Raw genomic sequence first — 21885 nt, 5'->3', positions numbered from 1 at the left:
TGGCTATTTAGACAGCTAAGCTAAATAAGAATTCTCTTCCTTCTGCCCAGTGGGGGTTTGTATGTTTATTTAAAGGCATACCCATAACTTAAATCTATTTTCAGATTAAATAGTTGAATGCTGTTAATAGCTGTAAAGATACCAGGGAACATATTTTCAAGCCATTGCATTATTCTGTGGCCAAATTACGGGATGTCATCTTTCAGTGTGAAGCACTTGATGCATAGCTTTATTTCTGGAAATTTGAATATTGCAGCAAAGTGTCTGTTACGCTGCAACATACAGTGATATTCTGAAGCATCTGGCAGATGCCTTATTGGTGCAGTGTTCTATCCATGAAAGCATCCAGATAGAATTGTAGCTAATTGATGAATCCTGTGCGAATCTGACAGTTTTTATTACAGAAAAACTTAATGAAACTAGTTACTACATTTCTATTTTTGTCATAAAAGCAACAAACAGTCATTTTCTTCACATCAAGGTGTCTATGCAGCAGCAAGCTTGCAGAAGAAATAATTAATACTGTTGCTGGAGGTTCCTATTCCTTCAATTCTACTTACATTTTACAATGCCACCTCTTGAAAGAATGTCTGCCAAAGTACTGAATAGGTGGATTTTTAAACCCACTTTGTTCCAAAATGTTAGAGCAATGTCCCACGCTCCCCATGAACTTCAGGCTAGTCATAGCATGCATACACTAAACTGGTTTTGAGTTGTTACCATGGCAGCCAGCCTGTTACTTTTATCCTTTGTGATTTTGCTAATTCTGATACTATTTTTGCTTTTCAGGATGAAGAAGCTGTCAGGAAACTGACAGTGGGTGCTGGGACCAAGTCAAAACTTGCAAAGCCAATTCAAGACCTTATTAAGATGATCTTTGATGTGGAGAGCATGAAGAAAGCGATGGTGGAATTTGAGGTGACCACATGCACTCATGTTCTCGCTTCTAACCCTCCTTTCTCTCCTTACATCATACTTATACAACCAGAAGCAAGTTCTCTGCAATCCAGGGTGCATCATACTTCCCAGAAGTCAGCATGAGTTTTAAAATAAGGGCAACAGTCTGACCAGAATTTGCCAAGCACTGGAAATAGTAACTTATTTACCATGCATGCAGTTTTTAAAACATTCATGCATTCTTTGTTCTTCAATGGGGAATATCTGTATCAACATCTTCAATTTAACAAGTCTATGAGAAATTCATTTGCCAGTCCTGGGGTTGGTAATCATTCTGAATTTTGTTTTGTTTTTTCCAGTGACACATGCATTGTGACCACTGTTTGCTGAATGCTTTTAAAATACTAACACAGGCAATTTCCTGGTGATGGGAGGCAGGAGTCACTACTTTTTCCTTGTGTGTGTGTGTGTGTTCTTGTGTGAGCAGTGAACCACATTTTGGGGGTCAGGGGGGAGTGGGCAGCACTGCCACTACTTTAGGTAGCAAATGACATGCAGCTCAGACTTGAGAAATGCTACCAGCTGATACATGCACTAATGAAGTGCCCTGACAAAGTCCAGATCCCTGTCTGAACAGGGCCAAACTTGAGACTGATTTTTTTTTTTAAAATTGTTTATCATTTGTTCTAATGATACCCTATTCTTATCCATTCTTCTTGTTCATGCTTCTAACAAGCTTTCAGACAGCATTCTGATAGTATGACCTGTCTCTCCTTACCTACAGTTATACTGGTGTTCAGAGATCCTGCAGTTTGTTTTAACACAGATATTCAAGCTGGGTTAGTTCTAAATAACAAATTTCAGTTTTCTTCAGCCAGCTTAGTTATCCTGCTCTAAGACTTCATATTTAAGCAGATGTTGTTTGCTATCTTATCAGGATTTTGTGTCAGCTTCGCAGAACAGTCTTTGCACCATTTCATACAGCTTACGTGAAAGTTTTGAGATTGCTTGCCCAACATTTTGTAGTACCTTGGGTTAATTGTGTGCTCCCATATCCTCAGTGGTTCTTTACATCAAAGTCTTCCAAATTATTAATAAATTTTTGTAATTGGAACTGGCTAAAGACTCTGAACTGATTATCTGATGTCATTTGGTTTTGTAGAACTCTGGAACTATGTTAATCCTCACCATCTGCAGATCTATAGGAGACCTGGGAGTCCAGATGGGCCTGTCTTACTATAAGATTTATCTTCCTGTACTGTTGCTGCCAAACAGCTGCTTTCCGTTAGAGGAAATAATGTTTTTCCTAGTTAGAGGTTTTTGCACATCCTCTGAAAACGGCTGCTTGGTTCCTTTAATCAGACTGATCTCAAGTATTTCATTCCATCCAGGCACTCTCACTCTGCCAAAACTGTAGCAAATTCTTAGTATTTCTGTTACATGACAACAGATTTATCTAACGCATTTCTCTTCCTGCTTCTAATTTAGCTTTTGAGAGTTTTACCTCACCAAGCATACAGGAGTTTATTACAGTTATCCATGTCATTGCCTTACATTACATGGCTAGTTTAGAGGGCTGAGTCTGCTCTAGTGCTGTGTCCTCTCTTGCCTGGGTGGAAAGCATACATCTCCCTTGCCTCTCATGACAATCTTGGCGCACATGTCCATGATGTGGAGTCAAATCTTCATGTTACCCTGAATGCATCTGGCAGTAATTGCAGTGCTCCTGTTTTAGACCCAACCCCTTGGCTGCTGTGCTCTTTTGATGCATCTGATGATAAAGCTTTGGATGCAGTTTAGCTTTATATTAGCTCTGCAGGGCACTGTTCACCTCCCATGACTCACAGGAGACACAAATTCCAGCCCTTTGGCTGTATATGGGCTCTGTAAGAGATAGATTACTCAGTCACATTGTTGAGGGATGTGTTAGTTTATAGGTGTTAGTGTTTATGTCTTAGTGCTTATATGTGTTAGTTTATAGGTTTATGTAATTTATAGTTAGTATAGGTGTCCGCAGCTATTCTGCACACCCAAGTTAAATGGCCCGTTTTACATGTCCTTCATGATTTGTCACCTAATAATTAGATAATATGGATGGATGGTACTCAACAACAAAGTATTGGCCCCAAAAGTGTGGGAGCTACAAATCTGTTGCAAGTTGATTTCATTAGGTTATTAATCTTGTCTTTGTGACTCTCGTCACCAAGACATGATCAATTTTGAAGCCTGTCTTCTCTCTTGCAGTCCATCTTGCTTTTCTTAGTGTTTGGCTTTATGTATGCTGAGCTGCAGCTAAAGGTGAAAGGTCTCCTAAGACCAGTAGGTGGAAGTCTCCATACAGAATCACTTCAGGCCTCTCACATCAGTCTTTAGCTTGGAAGAACCTTCTGAGTTCAGCTTGCAGAGAAGATTTTCTTAAAGCTGGGTTTCCTAGCTCCATTGTAAATAAATAATGTGGAACTTACCCAGACAGAATGTGATATACATGGTTTCACAGGATCTTCTGTCCTTGAGCTGAATCTTAAACCCATCAAGTTAAGTAAAAGCTAGTTTGACCTGCAGGCTGTATGGTGAGTACTCTCAAGTCCAGAGGGTGTACATATTATCTTTGTAAAAGACTCCTTTGGACGTGACTTTTGCCAAATGTTCAGAGGGTCCTTAACTATGCAAGGATTTAATGTAAATATGAAACTCTCCCAAGATCAGTCAATACACAAACAAAAGCAACACAATAAATTAAATCAGACGCTGAGGTGAGCAGCTCCAGTGCCGGCATGACCCACAGAGGAGCACTCCAGAGTGGTGCACAGGGAGCCCTTTCCCAAACTGGGGGAGAGCTGCCTGTGGCTGTGCCACAGTGGCTGGCAGGACCTGGAAAGGCCAGGGGCAGCAGTGGCCAAGCCCCTGCCATGTATAAAAGAAGCCCTTAGGCAGCATGAGCAACCACGGTGTGGCACGGCAGTTTGTGCGGAAGCATGCAGGAATGGTGGTGCAGCTCTGCCGGCTCAACCAGGGAGCAGTGGCATCCACCTGGCTGAAAGCCATGGCCTCTGAGTTCTGCACCTGGCCAGCCAGAGCTGCAGTGGGAACACACTGACAGCCTCGTGCCAGGCTGCAGGCTGGGCCCTGCTTTCACAGTAGCACTGCTGTGGGGTGCACCCAGGGAGAGGAGCTCCTCTGCTGAGTGGCAGAGCTCCAGGAGGGGGTGAGTAGGTTGAAGAGTGTCAGGGAGTGGGAGGGAGACTACTGGAATGATACCCTGCCTTCCCGGGAAAAGGCCCAACAGGCAGACAGGACATGTGATACGGAGGATTCCCTACTCTCTCTCCGCCTGGCTGAACACAGTGACTTAAGGGATAAGGGGCAATGCCAACAGGTTCCTGCCTGGTGCAGCAGGCACCTCTCCTCTATGACTGCCCCACCTTCCCAAGCACCCCTGTGTAATAGGTGCGAGGCTCTGCAAGTGGAACTGAACAATAGCAGGGGCAATAGTTCATCTAGCATGGAGGTGTTGACAAGGTTAAGTTGGCCTGTGTTCTGTGTCAGAACTTTCCAGGTGGCCAAGAAGGCCAGGAGCATCCTGCCTTGCATCAGAAAACAGGACTAGGGAAGTGATCATTCCCCTGTACTCGGCACTGGTGAGGCCACACCTCAGACAGTGTTCAGCTTTGGACCCCTCACTACAGGAAAGATACAGGTGCTGGAGCACATCCAAAGAAGGGCAGCGAAGCTGGTAAAGGATCTAGAGCACAAGTCTTATGAGGAGGGGCTGAGGGAACTGGGGTTGTTTAGCCTGGAGAAAAAAGTAGGCTATTAGACCTTATCTCTCCCTACAACTACCTGAAAGGAAATTGTAGCAAGGTGGGTGTGGGTCTCTTCTCCCAAGTAACAAGCAGTAAAAGAAGAAATGGCCTCAAGTTGCACCAGGGAAGGTTTAGATTGGATTTCAGGAAAAATTTCTTCACTGAAAGGGTTGTCAAACATTGGATCAGTCTGCCCAGGGAAGTGGTTGAGTCACCCGCCATCTCTGGAGGTATTTAAAAGACTCGTAGACGAGATGGGGTGCTTAGGGACATGGTTTAGTAGTGGACTTGGCAGTGTTAAATTAGTGGTGGACTCAATGATCTTAAAAGTCTTTTCCAACCTAAACAGTTCTATAATGAATATGAAGCATCTTATAACCTCTTTGCATTTGACCCTTGATAACTGTAGCGTAAAGTTGGAAGAAGGTATCTAGGTTGTACCTAGAGGCACAGATGATCTTTACAAACAAGAATTACTTCATTTGGTTTGCTGCTTTGCCACCCTCAAATCTGTGGTTTCTGAAGTGACTGAGGAATCCATCTGATACCAGGTCAATATTAGACTTCTAGCCAGACACTTAGTACCCTATTTTTATGTTGCCCTAGCATACATGCTAAGTTTCCTCTTGCAGTATTCCTTTGTTTATAGGATGTCTTCTCAGTAGTGTTCACTGCCCTTCTGATATCATTCCTCAATCCTCATTCCTCTACAGAGATCAGTACCAAGTCTGAAATGCTTCCATTCTTTGTGTGGCCATTCCTACCAGGATGGAGGGATTTGTTCCCTAGAAACCAGAGAGAATATGTTGCAATGGTTTCAGTGTAATGAAATCCTGTTTTAATTGTTTAAATATTCATCAGATTGACCTGCAGAAGATGCCACTGGGAAAATTGAGCAAGCGACAGATCCAGAGCGCATACTCCATCCTTAACGAGGTTCAGCAGGTGAGCATGAAAGACATGTTAGCACAAGAGGGAAATTCAGAAGTTTTTCTGGGCTTGGAGTGGGATGAATGCTGAGTTGTGTGTATAAAGATCTGTGTGCTCTCTCACTTGAGAAGAGGATGTGGCTTCCACAGGTAACTAGTAGTTAGTTCTCTTCGCTGTTGTACCAGCTTGGGCAGTACTTGTATCTTCCATGCTTTTGTAGCACAAACTTCAGACTGAGCCAGATGGAAGTGGCAGTCGAGCAAATGAAGCTGGTGTCTTGATCTAATAGTGAGCTGGTGTTTCCATCCCAGAGAAATCAGTTTGAGAATGAGAATAAAGGTTGACATGGGAAAGGGTCTGGCTTGCTGACATTACTGTATTTACACATCATGATCTGAACCATTCCAAGAATCACTACATACTACTGCCTGAACAGCTTGCAAAAGTGTTGACCACCATAACCTATTTTTTGTCATGGGCTCCCTGGCAAAGCATAGATAGTTTTGCTTCAGTTGTTAGAGTAGACCAGATCCTTGCCAAGGACATGCACCCCTTCCATATCCAGAAGCCTTTATTTTGCCATCCAGAAACATAGTCCTTATTAAATTTTTATTGTATCAGAAATTCTGTGTATTTCTGTGCAAGTACTGTAATTTACTACATGCAGAATAATTAAATAGAATCGCCCTTTTTAGTTCTATGAGACCTTCAGCATTAACACTACTTATATAGCTGCTACTGTGTATTAGTCCTCAAGTATCTTTTGTGTGTCTATTCCTACGGAGACTTAACCTTAGTAATTTTCTTTGGTGCTTATTGTCTTGTTTAGGCAGTTTCTGACAGTGGTTCAGAATCACAGATCTTGGACCTGTCCAACCGCTTCTATACTCTGATTCCTCATGACTTTGGGATGAAGAAACCACCTCTCCTAAATAACTTGGAATACATTCAGGTATTGACTGGACACAGTATGTTGTTTGCAGGCAACAGGTCTGATATCAGACATGTAACACAAAGAACTTGTGAGGTTTTAAGACTCATCCTTTCATGGGGTTATGCTTGTTTTTCTTCAGAATATCATCTTGTTTGTCTATGTGCATATATATGTGTATACATATACAGATATATATGTGTTATATATTATGGTCTATGTATTTGTGTGTCTATATGTTTTAATATATTTGTGTGTGTGTATATATATATATATAGAGAGAGAGAGAGAGAGATATCTATATCTATATATATATATCTCTATATATATCTATATCTTTTAAAAAAGACTGAGGTATTATGTTATTAGATGGTAGTGTGTGGCCAGTGATTCACATACACTTTTGTGATTGGGACTATTCCAGAGTTGTTCTGAACCATGTCAAGGGCACAAGTAAGATAATCTCTTTATATTCTTCAGGCTAAAGTGCAGATGTTGGACAACTTGCTTGATATTGAGGTTGCTTACAGCCTTCTCAGAGGTGGAAATGAAGATGGAGATAAAGACCCAATTGATATCAATTATGAAAAACTTCGAACGGATATTAAGGTAAAGGAAATAAAAGGAATTGAGTGACTGTGAATACAAGCTGATATCCAGTTAGTTTGGAGTATAACAAGTCAGATGGACTCAGCCCTTGGCAACCTCCTCCAGCTGACTCTGCTTTGAGTAGAGGAATTGGAAGTTATCTCAATTTCCAGAGGTGCTTTCCCATCTCAAGCATTCTGTGACTGGGTGCTGTCTGTATACCTGTACATGTTCTCTAGCTGGGAATAAATTTCCACCAAAATGATGAAGGAGGCTTAAACTGGGCAGTTGCAAGCATGGGGTAGATGGCATCATGTTATAAGAAGCCTGCTAGTTTGTATGCTAAAGAGACTTTTCTTGTTTGCCTCTTTGCAGGTTGTTGACAAAGATTCAGAAGAAGCCAAGATTATTAAACAATATGTGAAAAATACTCATGCTGCTACTCACAACGCATATGATCTCAAAGTCGTGGATGTAAGTTGGGCAGTAATGGGATTTTAGTTTGTGAAGATGGACTCTTCTAAGTTGACTTACTTGTTCACGGTTTTCTTTTATTTTTGAGTAGCTTATCTAGCTTCCATTGTTGAAGGGATGGTTTGATAGACCAATTGCTAATTAATAGAATAGCAGAAGTCTAGGCAGAGATGAGTCTAAGCTTACTGAGGTGTCCTTGGGCTGTGTTTTTATTTTAATTTAATTGGTCTCAAAAAGGAGGTGGAGGAGTAACCATCTTCTAAAATTGAGCCTTAGTTCATTGAATGATTTTCTAGAAAGCTATGGTCTCATGAAAATACAGAAGGGAAGGTGGAGAAGTAATCAATAACAAACACTGTGTGATCAGTGCTACCTTTCTTTTGCTAGCATGACATAGCAAGCTGCAAATACTAAAAACCATCTAGATCAATTTTTGTAGCAGATTAGCGTATATTCCAGGCTGAGTGATTTTTTTTTTTTTTTTTCATTTTCATCTGATTGAAGGTAACGGTTTATTTCCGTGGTTGTTCTTTTTCTCCTATCTCTCTTTGAATTGAAGATCTTCAGGATTGAGCGTGAAGGAGAGAGTCAGCGTTACAAGCCATTTAAGCAGCTTCATAATCGCCAGCTGCTGTGGCATGGTTCCCGCACCACCAACTTTGCTGGTATCCTCTCTCAGGGTCTCCGGATTGCTCCCCCTGAAGCACCTGTGGTATGTTAAACAGCTTCTCTGGCTGCCTGCATCCCTGTGCCCAGAGATGGCCATCATCGGAGACAACCTAAATAGGAGAATTTCTGTGTGGGGAGGGCCCAGTGTTACGTCTCAGCATGCAGACAACATTGTGTGTCAGGAGTGGGTTGCTGAATGGTGTCCACAAGAGCTTGAGTTGCAGCTTTGCTCTCCTGGGAGCCCAGCCAGGTGGATTGAATGCTGCCTTTGTGTTATTGTCCCCTTTTTTTTTTTTTTTTTTTTTTTCCCTTTGCTTGCAGACTGGCTACATGTTTGGGAAGGGCATCTATTTTGCAGACATGGTATCCAAGAGTGCCAACTACTGTCACACATCTCAAGCTGATCCCATAGGCTTAATACTACTGGGAGAAGTTGCCCTTGGAAATATGTAAGTAACTGATGAAGAGTATTTGCTGAATATGCTTAATATATTGTGGTAGAAAGTGATGCTAAAATTAAAAGCCTTGTTTTCAGTGTGAAGAATGAGTACATGGTATTTCTTAAGAAACAAGATTTCTTTTTTCTTAAAATGAGAGCTGTTGGGGGGGGAATACCTGTATTGCGGGTCTAGAATGTTGTACTAAATATCAATATCATTAAAATTAGTAAATGAGACAAAGAAGGAAGGCTGTTTGGTTCCAGAAGGCTAGAATCTAAATTAACTCTATATATTAACTCACCATAAGCTGAAGCCTGGAAAAAAAAATTGCTTTTCACCAAGATAATTTAAGACAAATATCAAATTGTGTGTTTTTTATGCTGTCCAGGTATGAGCTAAAGAATGCTTCTCACATAACAAAATTGCCGAAGGGAAAACACAGTGTGAAAGGTAAGCATTAGTAGTTGTCATTAGTGTTATTGATGGCAAACTCACATTGTGGCTCTGCTTAGCAAAGAGAACTGTAGTAATTTCATAGCTGTACTTCCTTTAAGAGTTTGCATAGTGTTGCCCTGTAGTTGTATCTGCACATGTGTATGTGGTGTTTTGAGAGTTGGTACACTTGGAATGTGGAGACTGAAGTTAATGTGTTCACTGAAGCTCAGGAGGAAACTTTTATTTGATATTACACAAGAGAAAATGTAAGGTGTGTTGTTCAACTTCTTACTTGCTTTCATCATAGCGATACTATGTATTTTAGAAGAAAGATGAGAGGTTTGATAGATCAGAAGAGTAATTGTTTAGCTTTCAAAGTGCCTTAGAAGCTTGGAGAGAAGGGAAAAGCTAAGAATAAAGGTTCAGATGGAGCAGCTGTTCTCATTACACTTCTATCTGGAAAAAGTATCAGTATATTGCACTGAAAAAGAAGATGAGAGAAAAGACTTAGTGCTCTAATTCAAGCAAAAGAAACGGTAATCATCTTCTGTAACGAGATGGGAGAGTGGAGAACAGTAACATTCAGTAACAAGTGGCTTTTCTTAAACTATTCATTTTGAGAGGCTTAAAAATCAGTTGCCTAAAATAGAATAAAATGTGATTTAGCATCTTTTTCAATACATACTAGTCTATTATGGATGTCAAATCAGATTTGTATTGAAGAGTTCAAAGATGGTAAGAATTGGTTTGTTATACTTCTCTGAAAATGCTGCAGTGTGCATGTTTTCCTTAATGGACCTAGGATGTGAGAGCCATAAGTCTGGTCTGGTTTAGCTTTGATCATACAGATTAGACAGTTAACAGCCACAAGTCTCAAATTCTCACTCTTAGGGTAGCAGAGTACAGCTACCATTAAGTATGGGGATGTTGAATTGAATATACAGACTGTATTCTTTGTGTTCTTTTTTAGCTACTTTTGCACTTGGTCAGCATTTTAAAATATATGTGAAGTAATATTTGGCTGGCTGAGTCATTTTATTTATATGCAAAGTCTGTGTTTGCCTTCTAGATTTGTAACAAATGTCTTTTCCCTTCCTAGGCTTGGGCAAAACTGCACCTGATCCCACAGCCACTACCACCCTTGGTGGTGTAGAGGTTCCCTTAGGGAATGGGATCTCAACAGGAATTAATGATACTTGTCTTCTATATAATGAGTATCCTTTTGCTGTTATGTTGGCTGTATGCTGTGTTTGAGTGTTGATGAGTTTAGGACCTTGCTAACGTTGGTCAGTTTTGGCACACATGTTTTGTTTCTTTTAGATTTGCTTTGGAGTACTCACAGACAACTTAGAGCCTCTTGTGCAAGGGAGATCATTTTATAGCTGTCACGTTTAGAATGTCATTCTGAAAAAAAAAAAAAGGAAAAAATGCATGTATCAAACAGCTGTTGCCCTGACAGGACTCAATACCTGAAGGCATTGGAGTGTCCAGGCAACACTGCTCAGTGGTGCCTTGCTCAGAGACGTGTCAGGACAAAGGAAGGGGAATGCAGCCTGTGGGTTCACATCACTCCGGCTGTGTTTCTTCCTCATGGTGCTGTGGCTGGCTAGCTTGGCCAGGAGGAGGTGGGGGAGCCAGCTCTGTGGCTTGATGGACTCTCTCATCACAGAGAAATCTTGTGTTCCCTAGGCCTTTTGCAAGTATTGAGGTAAACCTCAGATGCCCATCAGACATGTAGCCATTAAGCCTCTTTCTAGGCAGAAGTGCCCCCAAATGAACGTGTGCTCAGCATTCACCAAGAGGTCATAAGAATAAGTGATATCTAAGGTCCCAGATCAATCTCTTCACTGCCAGTGAAGCAAGTAACCCTTTAATACAAGTTCTGGGTTGTGTAGAAACTCTCTTCTCTCTTGGTAAGCTGTTGCTCTTACAAGCAGTCTTGGCAACAGCACGCATGGCAATACTGGTTTTGTCTTGAGTTTTCTTAAATATAGCATCTGTCTTGGTCAGATGATAAACAGTAATAGGGTTAATAATAGCTGATGGAGGTAATAACGATGTGCGTTTCTTTTGGTTTACACTGTTTAATGGAGATGCTTTTCATCTAAAATTTGGGTTAGAGGTAAGTTTGGGCCTAAAGCATTGAGTAACAAATAGGCGAGCTGGGAATGTCTTTTGAAAAAATAAAATGGTGCCGTGTGGTCAAGCACTGCCAACCATTGTAGAACTCTTCAATTAAGAGGGCATTAATGACTTTGTGGTGAAAGGTAGCAATAGAGCTGCAATTACAATTGTAGATACCAAGTCTGTAACTACAGATGTCATCTAGCCTACATCACTGTTTATATAGCAAGAGTGATGACGTGTGTGTGGTTCTGGCTGACAAAAACTAATATTCAAGAGCTGCAGCCTTGTACTGAAGTCAGTTCACCTGCATGTCACTCAGGATTCCTGCTGCACCATTGTTAATTCTTCATATGACTGTTAGTTGCTTGTTTCAAACTGTTGTGCAAAACATTTTCAGATTCAAAGTCAAATTTAAAGATTTGTGGTTTGAGCTGTTAGAACTGCTTAATCACACAGATGTCTCTGTGGTAACTTAAGTTCGAAGTTGAAGTTTAACTGTGTTTTGAGGTTTTTTCTGTGGTACTGTTACCAACAACTGTAATTATTCCTTAACATTCTTCCCAGATATATTGTGTATGATGTTGCTCAGGTAAATCTGAAGTACCTGCTGAAACTGAAATTCAACTATAAGACATCACTCTGGTGAACAGTATTTAGGAGCCCTGTTAGAGTTATACTGTAGTTACACTATAGCGTTGACTTCTGACATGCTTATGCATTGACTTCTCTTACCAAGATATCAAGAGCTAAACTGCAGAAGAGGTTACTAAATCCTATTTAGTACGACACTTAGTGAAAGTTTTATATAAATGTGTGGTAACACATGGACCTCAATTCTGATCATTACAAGTACCTGGTTTTGTTATATACCACTTCTAATTTCAAAGCTTTCAAGTATTTCTTTTAATTGACCAAACTGACAAAAAAAAAAATCAAGCTTGTGTTTTAAGCCAAACAGAACTGGGCAGTAGCAGCAGAAGGAACTTGAGGATGTTTGTGATATTTGCTCTGTTAAGCTTCCCCTTGTTTAAGATACCGTTTTTCAGTTTTCATTTGAATAAATGATAAATGTGCATTTATTTTGAGGTAAAAAATAAAAGCTAATTTCATACTAACAGCTTTATGTTTCAAAACTTCCAAATTGTTTTGGTTTTGAGTCATGATTTAAATGTATTTGGTAGAATGTTCTTAAACATGGTATCTCTCTCTGATAATCAAATGCCAAATAGTGAAATCTGTAAGTCACGTTTCAGGAAGTCATGGTGAAATGAAAATTTGGACTTTCCACTGAGACTTCATCTGTCAACAGTTGGTGTGGTAAACATGGAAAATTAACTTGTGGCTGTTTGAATTTAGTATTAGCCCCAATAAACCTCCTTTAAATATCTACCTTCAACGTGATGTAAGTTGGTTGTTGTAGACTGAAGTCCTAACAAAGCCGTAAGTTGACTTTGGGCTCAAGCTTCACTCATCATGACCTGGAATGAGATCTGTTGCCACTCTGTGGGTAGTCTTTGAATTACCTGTCTTGAAACATCAATATAAACTAATAATTTCCATGTTTGGTGATGTTTTTTACTTCTTCCTTTTAGCAAGTCATTAAGCAATATGGAAATACTTGACTATATAGCAACATCAGTTCTTTCTCTTCAGAAATTACTGAGCTATTAGAGCAAATTGGCTAATCTGCAGAGTCAGCTCTGCATTGGAAGCGTGTTCACCATCTCCTCCACTATGACAGTTCCCTTCTCAAGATGGGACAGTTCAAGCTCATTCTGACAATTGCAGCTTTAGTTTTTGACCTGCACAGAGAAAAAAGATCCATTTCCTAAAACATCGTGGTGTTCCAGTGCCTTTTGGAAGAGGAGCTACAAGACAAAATTGCTTATGGTGCAGTTGTTTCCAGGACCTGTGAGGAGGGGAGGATGAGGAGTGCTAGATGGGAAACAGCAGATACTGTTGGGGAGAGAAGGAAATGTCAAGGCACAAATCATATGTCTTGAGGACAGTTGAAAACAAGAGAATCAATTGAGGCTGATGCTCATGGAAGTGAAGAGAGTGTTCCTTGTCTTCTGGTTCTTCAGTAGCTTAACCAGTGGCTAATTATTGTTTCACTTCCAACAGAAACGTTTAGTCAGCCACTTAAGACAGGTATAATTTTGCCAGTCTCTGAAAGAGAACATGAGAAATGGTTCAGTTTGGTTGAGGGTTTTTTTTTTTTCTAAAAAAATCTTACCATTCCGTTTGGGACCAAGAATTAAAAGTCAATGCTTTTGATGTTCCTTCTGTCACCTGTACCAGAGGTAGTTCCCTTTTGCTGTAAGACCTCTTGTCCTGATTTAAGTGCTGTGTAGCACAAGGAGTGTTTTACGATGTGTCTAGTGCTCAGTTATAATTGCAACACAAGGTATATCCCATGCTATCTCTGATATCACAAATACAGCAGTAAAAGATAGTGGGTACAGGGGTTTCTGAAGAGACAACAGGTGCCCTTTGGGAACCATAGGAGAGCCCTGGTGTGACTGTCCTGCAGTGGAATCAAATGTGAATTCAGGGTGCTGCTTCTCATGCCAGCTTGTTGGATTGCAAAGCAGCCCTGCTTCTGAAAGCAAGTGGTGTTGCTGCTGTGACCCAGTGTACAGACAGCATTTCCCTGGGGCCAGGCTGAGAAGACCTGCACGGTGACAACCACTGAAGGCATTGCTTTTGGAGTATGTGCACGAAGCAGAGCTGGATGAATAAGTAGTCCTATTTCTGTCAAAGCTACTTGAAAGGAACGAGTTGTCAAGACATTAGGTCCCCTGACATCCTCTGCTTTTTTCAGAGGAGGAATGTTGAGGAATCACTTGTGATCTAAATATTAAACTACAAAAAGCAGCAATTTATAAATATTTAACCATTTTATCTTTATTTAGTGTGGCTGGAGGCTGTTGTACAATGGTTCACAAATGTTAAGATAGTCTATGCAGTTTATATGAATTGGGTAAACTGAAGGAAGCCAGCCTAGACTTACTGATTGGCAGTCAGTGTAAATTGTGATTTGCCTGAGTTAAGCAGGAAGGAGGTGGCTAAGAAAAAAAAAAAACCAGCACAGATCACCCAACCTGGTACTTTAGGCATAAACCAATCTAAATCAGTTGAATGAAATCCACCCCTGCTTCTGTTTCTAATCAGAGGAAAGGAAGATTAAAAAAAAAAAAAAAAGAAACAAAAAAATAATTTATGTATGAAAAAAACCTCGGCACATCAAACTTTCTCAATACCCTAAAGAGCTGTACACATGTTCTTAAATGAGTCATGCAGTCTTTGTAGCTACTGAGGTCTTTGCTTCAGCTTTCTTTCTGGAAAGCTGTTCCGGACCTCCCTCTATGAGTTCTGGAGACTTAATTTTCTGCTGAAGTGTTTTTATGGTCAATTTATATCCCACTTAATATTTTGCTTGAATTGCTTTTATATATGTGGTGAGGCCTCTAACTTAGTCCATCATACTCTCACTCCCTCTGTTATGCCCATGAAAAAAGTTTCCACTGTTGAGTACATGCATATGACCAAGAGCTTGTGTGTCATTTTACTTTCAAATAAATGCCAGGCTATTTCCCCAGAAATTATTGTTTTAGAGATGCAGTGGCACCGATGAGAAGATAGGCAGATCCCAGACAAGGTGATTTGCTGGTTTTCATTCATTCCAGTTTGAAGGGCCGGTCAGTGGGCATTGCGGGTTGCTTTCACAGAGATACACAAGTATGGTCTGAAGGCAAGAAGAAGGAATGGCTTACTAACAGCTGAAAGTGGAAACTACTGCTTCCCCCACCCCCTTGTTACAGATTTTAATTTCATAACTGATTAATGCAGCAGGACTCAGACTTCAGATGAACGTGCTTCAGTGACTGAAGAGCACACTCTTCTGCCAGCTGTCTGCTTTTTTTTTCTACTACCAGTGCCTGCCTAGAGGAGGTAAGAAAATGACACCCTAGCCATCTCCTGTCCCCAGGACATGGCACTACCTGCACCGTGCTGACAAGACTCTGAAAGCGTTGATTAGTAGGTAGTGTAACCCCTGTCTTAATGTCATCTGCAGTAATTAAGAAGGAATGGGAGCGTGGAAGTGCTTTCTGCAGCATTTCGGCGCACACCAGTAAGAGCAGTTGCCTCGTGTGACCCTCTGGGAAAGCGAATGGTATGAGTGAAGCCATTTTAAAGGTTTCCCTCCATCTGTGCAGGCAGGTGAGTCAGCAGTAGCTGATGGCAAGTTGTTAGCAATGAGCGCGCAGATGTGTTCTTGGTCACTGTGTCTGATAAAATAGTAGTGTTGCTTTCACATCACCCAAGTGCAAACTGCAAATTTGCCAGAATGGTAAAACAACACACTGAAAACATTGTGTATTTATCCACGTACTGTCCAGTAGCACTGTCTATGGCTTTTGTCAAACAGCGCTGCATTTCTGTGACTCGGAAACAGCATGCACAGGAGAAATGAAAAACCAGAATATTAGAGATAACTGCAGCATTCATCAAAGGCCAAGATGTAAAAGGTCCTTTGTAGCAGGAATCCTTATGATAGTGTTGATTGTTACCCTTTTAGCACAGTGAATGGTAATAGCTTCTGCTAAACATTTTCCAAATGCAGCTGTTGGAATGAAATGAAGGAGTGTCCAGCATCATGCTGTTGGGAGATGAATTCTACCTTCTGACCTGGTAGTTTTTAAGATGATAGACAGGAGGTGTTGGGGGTGAGGGGAAATCTCTCAGCTTTTTCACCTGTTTTCTATCACAATGCACAAAGAAGCCCTGAAAGGCATTGGATTTTTTGGTTTCTTTTTTCCTCTTTCATTTTCCTTCTAGAAGTTCAGGCTCTAAGGATTGTTGCAAAATGTGATTGTGTTGTAGAAAACTTTTCTTCCCTCTCCTGAAAATCCCTTGTCTCGGTGAAAGCTATGGCATCAGGGTGGTGCTGGGCAATGGCTGCTTTCGGCACAGGGGGACCTGATGACAAGGTTTACAAAGCACAGCAGTAAAAATCTCAGTGATGATTAGTGTCTTCTGTCAGCTGTGGAAGTCTCAGTGTCACCCCTCTTAGTTAAGCATTGACATACAACCCTTGGAACCAAGGGGAGCCAAGCTGAAATGCAGAAAAAGTGTTAGTGTCACTAACATTGTTTACCTGAGTCTGGATGGTCTGGTCCGCATCACAGCACTTAATGTGTAGTTTTTGCCTTTGAAATAGCACATTACTATTTTGTTGCTTTTTGTTCTAAGGTGGTTTTTTTTAGTGTTATGCCTATGCTGCTTTGCATCTCTCTACTGTACTTGCTTTGGTTTGTGCTGTGCAGTATGGAAAGCTCTCACTGAAATGTTCTGGGCCCTTTGGGGACTAAGGGCAAGGAAGGCTGTTTTAACAGCCTTTCAAAATGACCTGGAAAAGGGGGTGGAAATGCATGCTGGGCTTTGTCTTTTCTTTTTCTTTTTTGTTTTGTTTTGTTTTAAACTCTGCTACAGTGTATCTAGAAAGCCCCAGGGAATTTCTAAAGGATTTTACTAGTTTGTTTCTTCTTTTAGAAACACTTTTTTCCTCTTAAGCACAAGGGCAGCATCGATTTTTTTTTTTTTTTTTTTCCATTTTTAAAAAATTGTTTAGTAACATAACCTATATCCTCTCAATGTGCTGGAGTGCCCAGTCATCTGAGTTCATCAGCAAATTAAGAACACAAATTATTCTGTGTCCCGTGATACAAATTTTCTGTGTTTTACAGAATCCTTAGTTTCACCTAGATACTTTTACAGAGATGCAAACAAACAGGCATAGCATCCATTTTGCATCACACTAAGGTGCTGTTGGCAATGTTTAAGATGGGACACTTACTTAGCCTTCATTAAGATATGCTGTTTATTTATTTTGAATTTCAGTTTGCATTTTCATATATTTAAAAAAAAAATCAAACAGAATTTTGTTTGGTATAAGTAGCAGTAGGTACTGTTGTCAAAGCCCAACAGGGGTAGAGTCTGACCCATAAGCATTTAAGGTGCTTGTGCTTTACAATATCATCTCCACGCTTAGATTTCTTGATGCAGAAGCTTTAAAATTCACTGTGGTGCAGAGACCTCAGGGGATCACACAAGGAAACCATCGCCACTGCTTGCAGAAAGCTTTCAGCTGTCATAGTTGGGAACTGCATCAGAGAGCAGGCCCAGGCAAGGAGTTTGTTAGGCAACAACCCTCTGCTGTCAGTGGTTTGTTGGCTCTAGCCCTGGGTGAGAACAAGTGAGACCTTGACCTTCAGGAGCGTGCAGTACACCACGACTACAGGGCCAGGGCTGGTCATGCTGGGTTTTTTATTCTTACCGCTTACTCCTCCTGCAGCCTCACCTTTGCACTCATTTTGGTTAGGCTGGGGACAGCTAACCGTGAAAAGCAGAGACAAGGAAAATAAGTACAGTTTAGCGAAATACTGTTTAATGAAGGAAGAGGGATAGACAGGGCTCTTTCAAAGACACCAAGTTAGCACGGCTCTGCTGGGTGGCCCTTTGGCCCAAGGCACCAGCCGCCCCTTCCCCTCCCTCAGCCCGCCGGGACCAGGAGGCCAGACAGTATGCAAATACGTGCTTGTGTACATACAGACCTATACACCTACAAAGGGTTTGTGTGGATGTCATTTTCAGTGTACGAGAGGATTAGATAAAAACTTAGGTATAGATGAGAAGGATACACGTGTTGCTGTATATAGAGATTCACGCGTGAGATACTTGAGTGTTATAGAAGAGGAAATGATTCAATGTAAAATGTGTCTACACGCCATCTTGATAGGTCTTCTTACAAACTGTAAATACATGCCAAGACAAAACTAAGGCATTTAGTAGTTTCAGTAAACGTGCATGCAATGACATAGACTTACGTTTATGGTGATGCTGTTTTGTGCATCGCCATGCAAGTTCATGAACATACCAACTATTTCTATATCAGAAGATTCTCAAAAAGAGGTGACTCGGAGTTGAAATCTTGCTTCTGACTACTCGGTGCCAGTCTTTGTTACAGCTCCAACAACTGTCAGGAGAAAAATTGGTTAATAGCCCTACATGTCCAGTGTCATTATGTTAACTGAACAGATTTACAAAGGATCATCTTAAATTAAGGGTAGAACCGACACTCTCAATTCGGTACAGCTCATGTATGCAGTACTGCATTCAGGTCTGATTAACACAAGTCATGGAACAAATGAGACAACTATAATTAGTAGTAGTTTATTGCTTATTGAATGAACCTTTCATCTTCACTGGAACGGACGGTATTTAAGTTACTGTTCCTCCTTTTGCCTTGACCATCTTCCAGGGAAAACACCGTGTATTTCAAGAAGTTAATGTGAAGTATGAAAAATAAATTTTTTATTCCTGCCACCTTTATATTACCTATAGTGGCATCAGGAAGATTTGACAGGTCTGTTGCTTCACCTGTAACACACCAGAGTAGAGTGTGGCACAGTTTCATTTAGGATTGGGTTATACTTCAGACTCTTGCCAGCAGTGTCTGTTATGGTATCCACTTGGAAGGTGAAGCAGACACACAGTGCGTGTACCTGTGAAGGCTTCTGCTGTGCTGATCTCATCCTGAAGCTTTGTTTTTACCTAAATTTGGTGCAAGTAGGGGATGTTTTGGTTTTTCATCAAGTAGGGAGCTTCATGTTTTCTGTAATGTTGGTGAACTGCTAGAAATGTGAAGGCTTTAAAGAGTATTTGCCTTGTGCTTCCATTCCTATTCTTTCCAATTTTGGTAAACTGGGTGTTTTCAAATCACACTGTTTCTGCACATAATTTTTCCATTTCCAGTCCTATGCTTAAAATGAAGATGTAAGCTTAGTCCTGACTGACTTTAGACTGACTTCATGCAGCTTTCAGTTTGCAACTTAATTTATAAGGGATAATACCAGTAAGTGTTGGCAAAAATGTTTTTGGAATCTTCCATAGCGATGTAAAAATAAGTTCCTAAAAATGTTAGAATAGTTCATAACTAACAGACTTTCAGGTGTATGTATCATACCTGAGAATTTTCTCCAGCGTAGCTTACATTAAAGTAGTAGACTATAGCTGAGTTTTCACATAAAAAGAATTGTAAGTAAACATGGCATACTCAGTGACAAGAAGACTGAAATTTTGCATAGTGGTAAGAACCTACACAGTTTCACATTCAACTCTGAAAACTGATTAAGTGGAATTTATCCCGGAGTATTCAGATAGCACCCACTTGTCCTCCGGCGAGTTCTGTAATGCAGCTGGGCAGCAAATATTCCTTAATCCAGGAGAGAGATGCACATAGCTGTGTCTCATAATATATGCTTATTTTATCTGCTAAAGTTACTATTGTTCCATTCTTTTCTAAAGCTGCCATTCTGTCCTTTTAAAACAGCTAAGAGAGTTCACACTGACCTAAAACCTAAAAACTGAAGAAGATGGCAGTGTGTAAGTTTATATGCGTTTCTCGTAGTTGAGGCCTTTTCTTACTAGTGCTGCCAGGGGAGAGGGGTATAGTAACCTTGGATGCAGCAAAGTGCTATGAACAAAGAACAATTCTGTGGCAAATACTCTAGCTGAAAAATTCCAGAATATTAGAAGTCCCAATTGCAGAATTACTTCCAATACTAATAATTGGATTTATATTTTGGAGACAAAATTTGTTTCTGCTGACTGTTGGGTTGGTGCCTGATAAGTGACTAATTTTAGTCAATGCATTTTTTTGCCCCTCATCTCCTGGTAATTTTGCAGCAGAGGTAAATGGTGGGCAGTTTTACTGTTGCAAACCAGATGGCTACTTCTCCCTGTCTCAGAAGAGGGAAACAGTTGATTGTATTGGAGCATACATAATGCTGCCCTGTCTCTTGTTGCTAGTAATGGCAATTTTATTTGTGGATTACTCTGTTATAAAGTACACACAGTGAAGCTGGGATGAGACTTCGATAAAACAGACAACACATGCAAATGTGGCTGGAAGACTGTCCTAGTCCTGGTAGGGGCAGAGCTCTGCAGGCAAGAGCGCAGGCAGAGCTGCGTCTTGGTGCTTACTTTAGCACAAGCAAGTCTGAATGAGGAGGACACCTGGAATCATCTCTGTACACTCTCACAAGTGAGAGTGAGATGCCATTTTTGATAGAAGTGAAGGCATGCTTAGCTAACTCCACGATCATCAGCACAGGGCCACCGCCAGGAGTAAACAAACCACTGAGCTACTGCGGAGTGCAGGGCTTCTGTGTTGTGTGTAGGCAAACACCAACAAGTGGCAGGTCAATCGGAGAAAGAAGCCAGGCTGTAGCAGGGATGGGTGTCAAAGTGTTAGCCTTTTACAGTGCAAATACCAAAACCAGTAGTATATTGCCAAATAGCATGTATCAGTGGACATCGCTGGTGCTGTTTCTAGGGGCTTGTGTTTTAGGACAGGCAAAAGGAGCGAAGGGGGGCAGGGACCTTTCTGCATTGCCTTTTATCCCGTGGGTGGAGGCTGCAGCATAAGGATGGCACTTCATGCAGAAATCGTTGCCTTTACCCCCAGCACAGCCTTATGCTGTGGTTCACAGGCACCCTGCCCCTGTGTAGCCAGTAGCTTTGCTCTGGCACTTTCCTAAATAGCTGGAGGGGGGATGTGACACACCTCTTGCCACTTTTGTTTTATGGTCCCAAGTGGCCATGAGCCTAGCACCACAGTGCCCTGGTCTTTTGAGGCAAAAATTCAGCAGAACTATATGAGATCACAGCATCTGGGAGAGGGCTCAAGATTAGTTTTATGGCTGGTAAATAGTACCCTCAACTAATAATTTTGGGATTGTTTGTGCTGCATACCTTTTGAAATTGTATGTTACCATGGTATCAGCACATTGTCCATCACGAAAATGCAGAGTTTCAAAAAGAGGGCTTTGGTATTGTGGTTATCATCTGTACAAGTCCTGTAAAAGGGTTCACATGGCTGAAAACCTGACCTCCATCCAGTAGTTAAATTAGGATTTGGAAATACACAAATGTCAGTTTATCAGTAGGCTCATAACATGGGGGGAATACTGATTCATGCTTGAAGCAAAAAGTTATTGTTTGTTTGTTTGTTTATTTATTTGCCTTTTCAACCAGACCAGAGTTTCTGGGGAGATTAAAAGCTACCCAAAGCCACTTTTTGCTCTTATGTATGCTTTTTAACTTTCTAAGCTTTTCTGAATAAGCTATCCTTTTAGTGGCCAATCAATTTGAGATTCCTCTGCTGAAACAGCCTGTGCTGTGCTGTGTAGATGGATGATTTCTTGGATGGTTAATGACTCAATCTATAATAAAGGTTTGTGTTTTCCACTTCTCCATGAGTTTCCTGTTGCACCATTTTTAGTGTCAGCGATGTAGTTTAATTATATAGGTTTTTCAGGTAGTCATGCAACCAATGTTAAAATAACTGCTCACCTCTGCGGAATTTAGACAAAATAGCATAATGATCTGGAGAGGAAGGGTTTTACATTATATAACTGCTTATCTGGATCCTAGAATTTTCTGTATTGGTTTAGATATGCCCCTTTGTGCCCACACATTAGGAAAATCAGTAGCTATGGAACATCCCTGTGGTTACTTGTAGCCT

At 40.9% G+C, this 21885-nt stretch overlaps 2 protein-coding genes across 3 annotated transcripts in view; both read left to right on the top strand.

The window, feature by feature from the left end:
• PARP1 (poly(ADP-ribose) polymerase 1) overlaps positions 1–12695 on the top strand; it is a 31751-nt gene extending 19056 nt beyond the window's left edge. Inside the window, exons 14-23 of the mRNA XM_026845113.1 lie at positions 790–918; positions 5562–5645; positions 6460–6582; positions 7042–7170; positions 7525–7623; positions 8183–8335; positions 8614–8741; positions 9121–9182; positions 10267–10381; positions 11859–12695. Of these exons, the coding sequence (XP_026700914.1) occupies positions 790–918; positions 5562–5645; positions 6460–6582; positions 7042–7170; positions 7525–7623; positions 8183–8335; positions 8614–8741; positions 9121–9182; positions 10267–10381; positions 11859–11940 (1104 nt within the window). The 3' untranslated portion in view covers positions 11941–12695. The remainder of the gene's footprint in view (positions 1–789; positions 919–5561; positions 5646–6459; positions 6583–7041; positions 7171–7524; positions 7624–8182; positions 8336–8613; positions 8742–9120; positions 9183–10266; positions 10382–11858) is intronic.
• Positions 12696–19664: 6969 nt separating this feature from the next.
• Positions 19665–21885, top strand: part of LIN9 (lin-9 DREAM MuvB core complex component) — a 37017-nt gene continuing 34796 nt past the window's right edge. For both annotated transcript variants that reach the window (XM_026846248.1, XM_026846247.1), the window contains exon 1: positions 19665–19742. In XM_026846248.1, the coding sequence (XP_026702049.1) occupies positions 19733–19742 (10 nt within the window). In that variant the 5' untranslated portion in view covers positions 19665–19732. The remainder of the gene's footprint in view (positions 19743–21885) is intronic.

This window comes from Athene cunicularia (genome assembly GCF_003259725.1).
Source record: "Athene cunicularia isolate RWA chromosome 3 unlocalized genomic scaffold, athCun1 chr3_part1, whole genome shotgun sequence".
Taxonomy (NCBI): Eukaryota; Metazoa; Chordata; class Aves; order Strigiformes; family Strigidae; genus Athene; species Athene cunicularia.
Note: the sequence above shows the minus strand (reverse complement) of the source record. Positions and strands in the feature narration are given on the sequence as shown.